The 14,117-nt window shown below is 40.0% G+C and overlaps 1 protein-coding gene across 1 annotated transcript; it reads left to right on the forward strand.

Annotated features, from left to right (window-relative positions):
* The first annotated feature begins 3,620 nt into the window (after positions 1–3,620).
* On the forward strand, positions 3,621–7,960 carry ARC (activity regulated cytoskeleton associated protein). Its single transcript, XM_075825677.1, has 2 exons — positions 3,621–6,938; positions 7,199–7,960. The coding sequence occupies exon 1, from the start codon at positions 4,182–4,184 to the stop codon at positions 5,376–5,378; it is 1,197 nt and encodes a 398-aa protein (XP_075681792.1). The 5' UTR covers positions 3,621–4,181; the 3' UTR covers positions 5,379–6,938; positions 7,199–7,960.
* The last annotated feature ends 6,157 nt before the right edge of the window (positions 7,961–14,117 follow it).

The following is a 14,117-nucleotide window of genomic DNA, read 5'->3' on the forward strand; positions in this document are numbered from 1 at the left end:
TACCTGCCCGTGATGTTCACGCTGGGGTATTGATCAGGAGGTTCCACCTTCTCTTCCCTACTAAACCAGGTCCTCTTAGTAAGGGTCCGGTGGCCCCTCATAAAAGGGGGAGTACTGTTAGGGATCTGCCAGGTACTACGTCTAGGTATACTCCTGGGATTAATCAATCCACACCTGAGGCCAGACCTGTTCGACTGACACCATCTCCCACCAACCAGGGTGGCAGGCTCAGGAGTGGGAGAGCCTATCGCGGCCTGGTCAGTCGGAGTTAGCTCCGCCCCCTGTCCTTTATTACCTGCCGTGTTCTCCTCCTCAGTGCTTGTAATTCTTTTGGATTCCTGGCCCCACTGCTGCTTGCTCCAGCCTGCTTCTGCCGTGCTTCTGCCTTGCTGCTGTTCTGCTTAACCCGCTTTGCTTTGCCTCCGGCTTGCTTCCTCCTCCGTGCTCACTTGGGTATACTCCACTTCATCCTGGTCCTGACAACTCATTCACCGCTCCGTTTCCTCGCGGCATTCCGTGGGCTACTGCCCCTTCCCTTGCGTGTTCCCTGTTTGTTCTCCCGTGCACTTAGACAGCGTAGGGACCGCCGCCCAGTTGTACCCCGTCGCCTAGGGCGGGTCGTTGCAAGTAGGCAGGGACAGGGCGGTGGGTAGATTAGGGCTCACTTTCCCTTCACCTCCTTCCTGCCATTAGATAGATAGATAGATAGATAGATAGATAGATAGATAGATAGATAGATAGATAGATAGATATGAGATAGATAGATATGAGATAGATAGATATGAGATAGATAGATATGAGATAGATATGAGATAGATAGATATGAGATAGATAGATAGATAGATAGATAGATAGATAGATAGATAGATAGATAGATAGATAGATAGATAGATAGACAGACAGATAGATAGATAGATAGATATGAGATAGATATGAGATAGATATGAGATAGATAGATAGATAGATAAATCTTTATATATATATTTATTCTGCCACACAACATCACAACATTCTTAAGTGAAGCTGCAGATGAACCTATAATCGGTCCTGTAATCAGTCAAACTCCTCACTGGAAGAAAAACTTTTTGAAAGATAATTTGCAATTAAAATGAAATCATCGCTCTGCAGTAATGTACTCATCCGTGGCCGCTCGCTGCGTGTCTTACAATAGGAACAGATGTGAAGCAGGTTTCCTCGTCTCTCTCATATGAAGGAACGAAGCCTTGATGTAGGGTAATCCCCCTCTACACCTACCCACGGTTAATGTGCATGAGACGCTTAATTGACATCCCACTCAGAAAAATTGGAAGGTGTACACTGTAATTTGTCACTTGTGCTGCAGAAAAAAAATAGAGAACTGTTCACACAATCCCCCTCACATAGCATGTGGAGCTTGGAAGTACAGCATGGTGCGACCAGAAGCAGAGCCTGTGAGAACGCATGAGTCACCGGGAAAATTAGTCAGTGAGTAGGTGGTGAAGAACGGTGACTAAATAAGGCTAAAACTGCAGCTAGCCAGAGTATGGGAGTTCAGGGCTGAAAAGAAGGAGAAAAAAAAAAGAAATGGAAAAGATTGCAGGCTTTCAAAGAACGCAGAAAATTCCTTATAAGAACAAAGTCGGAGAGCGAAAGAAAACCGTGTCGGAAATTTGTACGAGACCATTATATGAGCCTCCAATACAATATGCCACATTTATTGGGGGGTGTATGATAAATTTTTGACTACGTGTCTTTAATTTTATTGATCTCAATCAAGAATCGCAATAAACCTGGTGAGGGCGCTATTTAATATATGGGGGTGGCCTGTCATGTGGGCGAAAAATGCAGTAATTCGCAGTAAAACCGGTTTTCAGCCATGAGGTACGGCCACTAAGTATACAGGCACCTTAATGCTTCCTCGTTACCAGTCAACATGGGCTTTTCGAGGAAACTGAGCCATTCCGTAGCTCCAATATACCTACTGTGTAGTAAGGGATTACATTAGATTACTTTTTCCATGGTGGGTCTCATTAGAGGATGGATTTGACCAAGAGAAATCTGGCAGCTGCTTATCTCCCCTATGGATAAAACTTCTTATTAATGGCGGTGTCATGGAAAATGGCCCATGAGTTTCACTATCTGGCTTACAAAGTTCTCCCTCTTATTCTGGAGAGTCTATGTGTTGGTTCATCCAAACATCAAGAAGCTATATGTGAAAGGTAATGCCCAGAATGATTTTCTCAGCTTTATTGAATTATAAGACTGATGTTCAGTCTACCCAATTGTGGGATCTCCTCACCACCCACCTAGAAATCCATCATTGGTCAACATTTGAGTTGGCTTCAAGGAGAGGTTTCATACTGCCCGTTCTTGGAGTCCCGTATTTGACAATGGTAGACCACCGGGATTGCAGGACAACTTGGTTCCTGGGTAAAGTAATTGTAAAAGGAGAATTCCACCAAAATACATCTTGTAATATTTCATATAGACTGGTCGGAAGAGAACATCAAAGAGGAAACAGTTTGTGAGCCCTACCTGGTCCCAAAACCAAAAAGTACATCAGAACTGACCAGAGATCTCAATTACTTGGACATTCCAATACAACTCGCAGATTCAAAGTGATGAAATTGATTAAATAGAGCATCTGTTTTCAAAATGTTACATCCCCTTTGTTTTCTAAATTGGTATGGTCCAGGGTCAATGACCCCATCTGATAAACTTAGATGGTTCCTCTTAAATAGTCTTTACACAGCGCTTAGAGATGACCACCCAAAATTGCATTTAAATATGGTCTTCTAAGAAGACAGAAGAACCATAAATCTTGGCTAGATGAGGGGTCTTCTCAAAGAGGTGGTCTTCTGGAGAGATTTCACGGTATTTGAAATGCCCAGTCGTAAACTAATATTGTATAAACGTTCTACTGTTGAATAAATCTTAGTCTTCTCTTCTAATATGAGCGTCATATTTCCACAATGGAGGATTAAACTCCACCTTCCAGCAAGCCCTTGGATTCCCCGGCATTCAGATTTTGTTGTAGGTCCCCCCCCCCCTTGTGTTCAAGTCCCAGATGACAAAATATATCACGGCCTTGACTGTTTGTCAACCTGCTTTAACAAACACGCCACATTTACTCCCCCATACTACACCAACGGACCTAATATATGGGAGTCAATGAGGCTGGGCCACCTTCCCACGCTGCAAACACCATTGTGACTGTGTAGGTGTGGACATTTCGTGTAGGTGTGCATTGGGTGGGTGGACATGGTCTGTCACCCATCCAGCAAAATGATGAGATAAGACCTTATTTGGCAGGTTCAGACAGGGAAGACGTGTAATATTCCGTGGGAGATGTGTCTCCTGGTTATTATAGCTCAATTACGTGTTTTCTCAGAGAGAGAGAGAAAGGGAATTACACATTCTTCCAAAGCAGGAGTGTTCACAGCCTTCAATGTGTTAGCTGAATCATAGCGAGGGGGGGCATTGAATTGGCATCCCAATGTTCCGGTTGTCGTGGAGACGGAAGCTCCAACCAATGAGAGTCGAAAACGTAGTATGGGGTTTGCTGATAACTCACATGTCGAGCTCTGCAAGATACAGTATAAATACCGAGACTGGAAAACTATCCACACAAACTCAGATGCAGACAGATAGGAAGTCGTTTTCTCTCTTCTCTTGCATTCAAAGCAACTTTCGAGGATCTTTACCTTCTCAATAGTTGGCTTCGCTTTCGACTCAGAGGCTTCATTTTCTCCAGTTGTGAGAAGAAACTTGGAACAAGGCTTCTTCTAATCATCGTCTTGAGTCCTATCATCTACGGAAATATCCTGAATTCTTCCCATAGCACAAAGCTACAGAACTTCTGAAAGAAGCGGACACTTTTCTTGGGTGATATCAAACTAGCGTCTTTCATTTCCTTCGTCTTGTATCTGTTCAACTTTTTGAAAAAATTGCATTGCTTTACTGAACTGAGAATTTGACCTTGTTGTATGTTCCTCAGATATCTAATTTGAAGGAAACATAGAATGTTTTTTGAGTTGTATGAACGCGCATAGAGAGACGGGTTGCATGCATTTAGCAAGTTTGCTGCCTGGGAAAGTCATTTCTTTCTGATAACTTTTTTTAATTTATTTTTGAATCAACATTAACTTTACAACTTATATTTGCTAAATTGTAGTAGTTTTTTTTTTTTCAAAATTCTGACTATGGCAGCAAGCATGGCTCTTAGTGGCATCGGAGCACCCGCTCTCTCTGTGCCGGAAAAAACTGTGGCTCTTCAAATTGGTACTTGTAGTCCAGCGGAAATGTTGGACAGAGTCAGGAAGACGCAGGTGTACATACTTTCTGGCGTTTCTAGACAGGTCGAGAATGAGCTGAAAGGGTTTAAGAGATCTGTACAGAGGTTGAATTCTAACATGAATGACCAGTCCACAGTTATTGGGATTCAGAGGTGGAAACGGTCTATTAAGGCTTGTCTGATGAGATGTCAAGGTACCTTAGTCAACTTAGAGAGGTGGGTGAAGAGAGAGATGAACTCTTGGAGGGGAGTGTTCTCTCGTTTTGAAAAAATGGTTAGCAAAGCAGATCAAAACGTGTGTAGGACTTGTAAGATGGAAGAAAAGCATAGGAGGTCTTTTTATGGAGAAAAAAGTGAGAAAGAAAAAGAAGCAGAGGCCAATCAGGAGATTGTCGATCCTTATGCCCCAAGTCCACCATCATCTCCACCCCCACCACCACCTCCCCTGCCGGGCCAAAGTTGCCACCCACACCATTGGGTTGTCATTTCAGTTGACATCCTCTCTTGTCCTGAGTTTGATGCCAATATGTCAGAGGATCCTCGTGAGTTTTTAGTGAACCTAGAGAAGTACTTTAAGCGTAGTGGGTGGAATGAAAAAATTTGGCTATCCCAAGTAGACAACCACTTGAAAGGTGCAGCCAAAAAGTGGTGGGAATACAGGCAGGAGACAGTAGACAGTTGGCATGACTTTAAAGTGGCCTTCTTGCAGTACTGTGAAAGGTTAATTGTTAGAGAGGCCATCAAGAGGGACTTAGATCTTCCTCAAAGACGTTGGGAGCCCCTAGAGCAATTTGTGTGGAAGAAAAGAGCCTTGTACCATAGACTTTATGTTGATGCCAATGAGGAGGAGATGATCCGTTACATTATCAGCACTCTACACCCAGAGATCAAGCGCTTCCTCAAATCTCCCCTCCCCAAGACGATGGACCAGCTAGTGCAGATGGGGAAGGAAATCCAGTTTGATTTTGAGCAGTCAGAGAAGCAAACCCTTAAGGCATCCTACTCAGATGAGCAAATTAGCACCAAGCTGAATGTCATTGTCACCAAGGATCCTTATGATAGCAATAACAATAACGTAGTCACTGAGAAAGCGGGTTACGAATAAGGATGTTGAGCGGGAGACTTTGGAAACTTTGAGAAATTAATGCTCTTGAATGAAAAATACTTTTTAGACTTTTGAAGAAAAAGTCGATTTAGGCTCAGAACTTGAAGGAAAGTTGTGGGTTTTCTGTAAGGCGGGACAAGAAAGTTAAGACTATAGTCTGGTATCGGGTGGATTTGACAATGGGATTTTCTCATCTTAAACATAAGAGAATATTAGAGAAACGGATAAGTCTATTCACATCTGAAGAAAATGTATGTCATACAAGTTAGGTGCAAAGTTAGAGATCTAAGCAACTCAACCACAGATACAATCCATGAATTATAGGTTTTATCATGTGAACAGGACATATTGCCCTGCATGTAGCCAGAATGTAAGCAGTAGTTGCTTTCTATGACCACATAGAGTAAATGGAACTATTAGAAAGTTTGTGAATTGTCACCAGAATCTGGTGTCACAACTTTTAGGTGCAAATAAAGAAAAAAAAAATTTGATGATTTTTAGCACAAGTGGTCGGTGAAACCATTTACTGTAAGTGGGAATGTTTAAATAGCGTTTTGCCTTCTCCCTTTAAATTTCAGGGAAAGGCATGGGTAAGAAAGTTCACAGTTTGTTCAGTTTTACGAGCATTAAATCATTTTTGTTTTATATCGATACATAAAAAGAAAATCTTATTTTTGATATTTCTAACAATTCTGTATGTACCAAAATGTCACCCAATCCGAAATGATCTATATTGTACATAGCAGAAGCGTGATCTATTGTAAAGAGCGGGACAAATATGAATGAATTGTGACTTTTTAAAAGAAGTGTTTGTATTTTTGTTAGAAAGCAATAATATGCTTCTGTGTCTACTAAAAATGTCAAAAATATTGTCATGAACTTCAATGTAACCTTTATTTTTATAACGATTCCGGTCAAATCTTGTAAAATGATACTTTTGGTGTTTTTGCACATGTAGAATATCTATGAAATGACGTAGTAGCAATTTTCATTGAACAATAACCTGTTGAACCAAAATATTTGAGTGTCATATGTTGGTGGAGCCTTCTGAATGGACATTGGAAGACACTTGTGCATTTCTGCTCGATGGACATCTTCATATCTTTGGATTCATCTCCTCAACTTGGGAATAAACAGTTTCAATGGACAAAAATTAATGGACCAAACAGAGAACCATTTCTGCACCTAAAAAGCAGATACATATGACCATGAGTCAAGCTTCTCGGCTATGCCAACTACTGTCGTTACGTTGGTCGAACTTACACAGAATAAGGACAGTGTGGCATGTAGGACTCTCTCAGTCAACTTCACTCAGGAATATCTGCCAAATTCAGGATTTCTCAAAACGTTCTTCAAACTTTTTGAACTTTCATGATCTTAACAAGTCGATCTTGCAAAAGTCCAGTCATTGATCCGAGGACACGTCTCTGGCCAATATACCGGGACTTGTATCTAGACAAGAAAGACATCATCAAAGGCTGCTGCTCTTCCTAAGATCCATGAGATTGGTCATAAAGAAGATCATCCATCCACTGAGCTGGACACTCTTTGTAGAACAATGTAAGTATATTGACAGATTCAATGTTGATATCTAAAAAGTGTAATAGAATGAAAGTGAAAGTCATAATATAGTATTTTTAAGCCCAATTTTCATATCCCTATCTTTCATGGTAATTTAAAGATATCTTACCATCCATTATAAACCCGAGCTGTTTCCTCCGTATTGGACATAGACAATAAGGTCTACAGTTATAGGTGAAAAGTAAAAAGTCTAAATCTAAAAGCCCTATACTCAACTGTCTTTATCCTTTATCTTTCAGATGCCAGAACAAAATCAAGTCTTCAGTCTTCATCTCACGGCAAGTCAATAGCAATTGTGGCAAGGCAACGTTCTTCGTCTTTCTCTTCTCTTCTGGACCACCAGTTCAGGTGGAAACTGATCACCAGACATATAAGTGGTCAGCTCTGGGAAAGATCTTCCAACAATTGGGACCATATGGAACCCGATGCAGATAATGAGTCAAGAACATCCTACAAAATTGAACGGAAATTTTCACAACGTAAAGTCAGCCGTCATACAAAGAGCAATGACTTACCCTAAATGGCAACTTTGTTCATCTAAAGAACCTTGCAAATACAGAACTTTGTGACCGTCTACAGACATCCAAGCCTCCTGGCCTATAAGGCACCGCAAAAGCCTTTTTTTACAATTTTGTAGGACATGTTTCCTAATGCTGAATGTTGTTCATGGAATGTAAATGAAATCTTGCCCATCTTATCTGAATGTATGTTCGATACCTCTCTGATATGGAATCAAATTGTACAACTCAACCATATACAAAGTGAGCAGATTAGACATAAATGATACTTTTGATAAAAGTGACCTTCATTTGGAAGTCTTATGATAGTTAAAACAAAAACAATCAAAAAGAAGAAATGTCATGTTTTGTACAATTGGTCTATATACGTGTATGGAAGCGCATTGCATTAATCCAAAGAGGTCTTGTATGATAAAATCATTCTGTAAAAGCCATATGTGTCAGTGTACAGATGACTATTTATTAATAAAATGTCAAAATCTATATTTTTTGTTGTTTTTACTCCAAAATTAATCACTACCTCAAGGTAACACCTACTGTTAATTTCCTTTGGTTTTGTTTGATTTATAGCTCCATTAGGGCACAACTTGGATCAGTGACTCCAGCTTAGCTGCATTGTCTATTGGAGTCTAAGGTAGTCCAAAATCCACCTCTTCTCTCCAGAGCTGCTGCTCTCTCCCTCCTCCATTCTTTACACTGCAGCCTTGCTCAGTTAGGGCAAAGCTATGATCAGTGACTCCAGATTAGCAGCATTGTCTAACGGAGCCTAATGAGCCTTTTACACCGGCCGACAATCGGCCTGTGCAGAGAGCGCCGATAAACGAGACATCATTGATCGGCGCTCGTTTTCTCCTGTCACTCGGAGCTATGGATGGGGACGAGTGGTCGTTACTCTGATCGCTGGTCCCCGTACATTATTATCATGTCGGCAGCGCGTCTCCCTGTTTACACACCAAGATGTGCTGCCGACAACGATAATATTTCACTTTTTTAAAACGATACGATCAGCAGATGGATGAGCGTTTTCTCGTTCATCTGCTGATCGCTGCCCTGTTTACACAGGGCAAATATCGGCAACGAGCGTTACATGAACATTGTCTGCACCATAATCGCCCAGTGTAAAAGGGCCTTTAGATAGTTTAAAAAGCAACTCAAGTTTTAACAGAGGCTCAGGCTGCTGCTATGTCCCTCCTCCATGCTTTATACTGCTGCTCTCTTCCATTAGGTACATTTATTATCGGTTATTCCAGCTTAGCTGCATTGTCTAGCAGAGTTTTAGGTAGTCTGAAATCGACATCCCTTCTCATAAGAGGCTCTGTCTGCTCCCCATGCTTTACACTGCAGCTCTGCTTGTTCATATTGTCTGCTGCGCGGAATTGCAAGCTCAGCAGGATGTCAGTACATAGAGAGCTGATTTGTATTAAACCAAGGACAACTGCTGCACATATAATTAGGGTAATGAGCTCTAATAAAGGGGGGCAGCCAGGGAATTTCCCTCAGGTAATACAGGACGGTATACATAAAGGTAACGCAGTCACTGCTTCCGATGATGAATATAAGGAGAACATGGAGGAATATCACCTACCTGGGTGAGAGAGGAATGTGACGCTGACACCCATGTATAACACGATCACCCATGCATCAGTTTCTAAATCTAGTAATCGAATTCTAAGTCGATTAATTGGAAGGCCGTCATTATTCACCTGCCAGCCGGCTGGATCCGAAATACGGCCATAAAGAGCTCCATCAAACATAACAGCAATTACGGCGAATACTTCGCTTTCCAGCTCACGCTGAGACCTCACAATAGGGAAAATCGCAGCCAAGGATCCGACAATGCAAAGTTAAATTTCACATAAAGAGCTCGGCTATGTCAATGCACAAAAGAGATGAAAAGACGGAACGGAGATGTGACTCATATACATGTTATCGACTGGCGGACGCCTTTCAAAACATTTCTGAGCCTTAATTTCAACATCTGTTCATCTAGAAAAATACCCCAACAAAAGCAGCAAATTGTTACCATAGCGCAAAATAATGATACAGAAACGACAAATGTATCAAGACTCCTGCACGGGAAAAGGGGAGCCCATAGCAACCAACGAGAGTGCCGCCCCTTTAGAACATGAAAGCAATAACCCAATTGGTTGCTATGGTCAAATGTGCCGCTTTTACCATGCCCTCGTTTTTCTACATGTCCCCAAGAAGTGTAACTATTAGTGGGTCCCCAGAGGGTGGCTATCAAAGGGGTTCTCTGCTTTGGACAATCCCTACTTGTTAGGAGGGTCCCTTGACAATAAGCAGTTCACAAAGTGTCCCCCTGCTGTGATCCCCAGCGATTAGCTGTGATCTGTGTGGCAATCGGGCAGTAAGTGTTCAATTTCCCTGCAGCGCCACCGCAGGGGAATTTAAGAATTACATGTCGTCGATTCATATCAATGTGTTGTCTGTGTGATACAGGACAGAACAGGTTCTCCGGAGAGAAAGGCGCTCTATGTGACCGCTCTCCACTCTGACCAAGAGAGGAGGATCCTGAACAGAGGACCCCCCGATATTATCTCAGAATTCTCTAATAGGGGGTATGACAATGGGTTTTATAAACTAGACAACCAATTTAAGGGAAATACAGCACTGGAGCAAAAGAACATTCCCCCTTGAAGTGGAGAAAATTAATTCCCAGTTATAAGAAGTCCTTGAGTCTTTCTTTTCCTTAAAGTTGTTCACGATTCTGAGTTCATTTCTCATATAGGTTTTCGGGGAGGGAAGGGGGCAATAGAACCCCATTATAGTTGTCTCAGTGGTTGTTTACCAGCTTTCCCAGACTCCTGAAAGGCAATATTAGCTGGCTATGTTACTATGTAACCAGACAGATTAGCCATTCAGGAGTCTAGAAAATATGGATTATTTTATTGCAACAATGAAGAAACTTTGTGAACTTGTACTCCACTTGGGTTCTGCCAGTTTCACCAGTCATTAAGTTCCATTGTCAAGTCAATTTGAAACATTTGAGATTCACTTTATGAGAATAATGTGCAGTCATTGCATTCTAGGGACTATAAAAAAGAAAAATGTCCGTCGGTGTGTTTGGTGCAATTTTACAAATATCTTTTATAAAAAATTATTTTTACTTTTTGAGATACAGCTGCTTTGTATTTTCTATAGAGAGCAGCTGTATCTAGTGCTATTCAGTGAATTCGTCAGTCCCGCGGACCTGACGGGTTCGGTGACAGAGACTTAGGCGTGATAGTTTACAGGTGGATCCTGCGTGTCAGATCCGCGGACCTGACGGGTGCAGGATTTAGCAAAAGATACAGCTGGTCTGTATAGAGAATACAGAGCAGCTGTATCTAAAAAAGTTAGAATAATTTTTAATAAAAAGTATTTTTAAAGTTGCACCAAACACACTTTTTATTAAAAATAATAATTTGCCTTGCAAAGATGTACATAGTCTCAAAGCTAAAATAAATTGGAAACATTAAAAAAAAAAAGATGACAGAAAACTCCTCAACAATGCAAGGATGCCCAATGGACGGTCTAAGGCAGAATTCACATGAGCAGGTTTTGTGATATTATTGCAAAATCACAGCAAAAACACTTTATAGTTACACAAAATTACAAAGTTACACTGCAATTGTGTTTTTTGACCCAACTGTATTTTTTTGTTGTTGCAGCAATCGTGACAAAACCCTCACAAATCCTACACGGAAGAATACACCATTAGGCCGGGTTCACACAGAGTTTTTTGCAGGCTTAAAATCTGCCTCAAAATTCCATTTGGCATTTTGAGGCAGATTTTCCTCTGCCTGCATGCCGATTTTCACGGCGTTTTTCGCGTTGTTTTTCGCCCGCGGCCGTTGAGCGCCGCGGGCATAAAACGCTGCGAAATACGCTTTCTCTGCCTCCCATTGATGTCAAAGGGAGGTCAGAGGCGTAATCACGCGAAGATAGGGACGATTTTACCGCTCGCGGGAGAAAACCGCCTCCGCCTCCCATTTAAATCAATGGGAGGCATTTTCAGACGTTTTTTGGCGAGTTTTGCGGAGCGGTTTCCGCGCCAAGAAACTCTCCAAAAAACTCAGTGTGAACTCACAATTACAAGTTTTTTAGAAACATGAATACAAATTAAAGAGGCACTCCAGTCGACCAAAAAAAAAAAACAACACAAATATTAACATGGCAAAAATAAATAATGTTCATTTTTTTGCACCTTAAACTGATTGTCTAAAAAACATCATTTTTTTAATATTTGCTATTACTGAGCAATAAACTAATATCCCAAAGCCCCCGCTGTAAGCCACGGCAAAGAGACGCTAATCGACAGTGGCTTTACCTCTGTTGCAAATGAGCCATCCGTATATTAGCTAGACGGCCAAAAATCCAGGCATTGCCCTGATAAAATTAACTTTTTTTCCGGGGGTGTGAGAAGCCGAACTGGCAGCTTCTATCTGAAAAGTGGTTGTAAACACTATATACAAGAAGATGTATAACTTATACCAGCTGTACATATATAATTATACACAGAAGATACCCAGGTTATACCAGCATGCTCCATATCACTATATACAAGAAGATGTATAACTTATACCAGCTGTACATATATAATTATATACAGAAGATACCCAGGTTATACCAGGATGCTCCATATCACTATATACAAGAAGATGTATAACTTATACCAGCTATACATATATAATTATATACAGAATATACCCAGGTTATACCAGCATGCTCCATATCACTATATACAGGAAGATGTATACCTTATACCAGCTGTACATATATAATTATATACAGAATATACCCAGGTTATACCAGCATGCTCCATATCACTATATACAAGAAGATGTATAACTTATACCAGCTGTACATATATAGTTATATACAGAATATACCCAGGTTATATCAGCATGCTCCATATCACTATATACAAGAAGATGTATAACTTATACCAGCTGTACATATATAATTATATACAGAAGATTCCCAGGTTATACCAGCATGCTCCATATCACTATATACAGGAAGATGTATAACTTATACCAGCTGTACATATATAATTATATACAGAAGATACCCAGGTTATACCACCATGCTCCATATCACTATATACAAGAAGATGTATAACTTATACCCGCTGTACATATATAATTATATACAGAAGATACCCAGGTTATAGCAGCATGCTCCATATCACTATATACAAGAAGATGTATAACTTATACCAGATGTACATATATAATTATATACAGGAGATACCCAGGTTATACCACCATGCTCCATATCACTATATACAAGAAGATGTATAACTTATACCAGCTGTACATATATAATTATATACAGGAGATACCCAGGTTATACCAGCATGCTCCATATCACTATATACAAGAAGATGTATAACTTATACCAGCTGTACATATTTACTTATATACAGAAGATACCCAGGTTATACCAGCATGCTCCATATCACTATATACAAGAAGATGTATAACTTATACCAGCTGTACATATATAATTATATACAGAAGATACCCAGTTTATACCAGCATGCTCCGTATCACTATATACAGGAAGGTATATAAATATAGCAGCTGTACATATATAATTATAAACAGAAGATACCCAGATTATACCAGCATGCTCCATATCACCATATACAAGAAGATGTATAACTTATACCAGCTGTACATATATAATTATATACAGAAGATACCCAGGTTATACCAGCATGCTCCATATCACTATATACAAGAAGATGTATAACTTATACCAACTGTACATATTTTATTATATACAGAAGATACCCAGGTTATACCAGCATGCTCCATATCACTATATACAAGAAGATGTATAACTTATACCAGCTGTACATATATAATTATATACAGAAGATACCCAGGTTATACCAGCATGTTCCATATCACTATATACAAGAAGATGTATAACTTATACCAGCTGTACATATATAATTATATACAGAAGATACCCAGTTTATACCAGCATGCTCCGTATCACTATATACAGGAAGGTATATAAATATAGCAGCTGTACATATATAATTATAAACAGAAGATACCCAGATTATACCAGCATGCTCCATATCACTATATACAAGAAGATGTATAACTTATACCAGCTGTACATATATAATTATATACAGAAGATACCCAGGTTATACCAGCATGCTCCATATCACTATATACAAGAAGATGTATACCTTATACCAGCTGTATATATATAATTATATACAGGAGATACCCAGGTTATACCAGCATGCTCCATATCACTATATACAAGAAGATGTATAACTTATACCAGCTGTACATATATAATTATATACAGAAGATAACCAGGTTATACCAGCATGCTCCATATCACTATATACAAGAAGATGTATAACTTATACCAGCTGTACATATATAATTATATACAGGAGATACCCAGGTTATACCAGCATGCTCCATATCACTATATACAAGAAGATGTATAACTTATACCAGCTGTACATATATAATTATATACAGAAGATACCCAGGTTATACCAGCATGCTCCATATCACTATATACAAGAAGATGTATACCTTATACCAGCTGTATATATATAATTATATACAGGAGATACCCAGGTTATACCAGCATGCTC

This window comes from Rhinoderma darwinii, chromosome 5 (genome assembly GCF_050947455.1).
Source record: "Rhinoderma darwinii isolate aRhiDar2 chromosome 5, aRhiDar2.hap1, whole genome shotgun sequence".
NCBI lineage: Eukaryota > Metazoa > Chordata > Amphibia > Anura > Rhinodermatidae > Rhinoderma > Rhinoderma darwinii.

What these genes read in the sequence shown, in the direction of transcription:
- ARC (XM_075825677.1), top strand. Translation starts at nt 4,182, where the DNA reads ATGGCAGCAAGCATGGCTCTTAGTGGCATCGGAGCACCCGCTCTCTCT.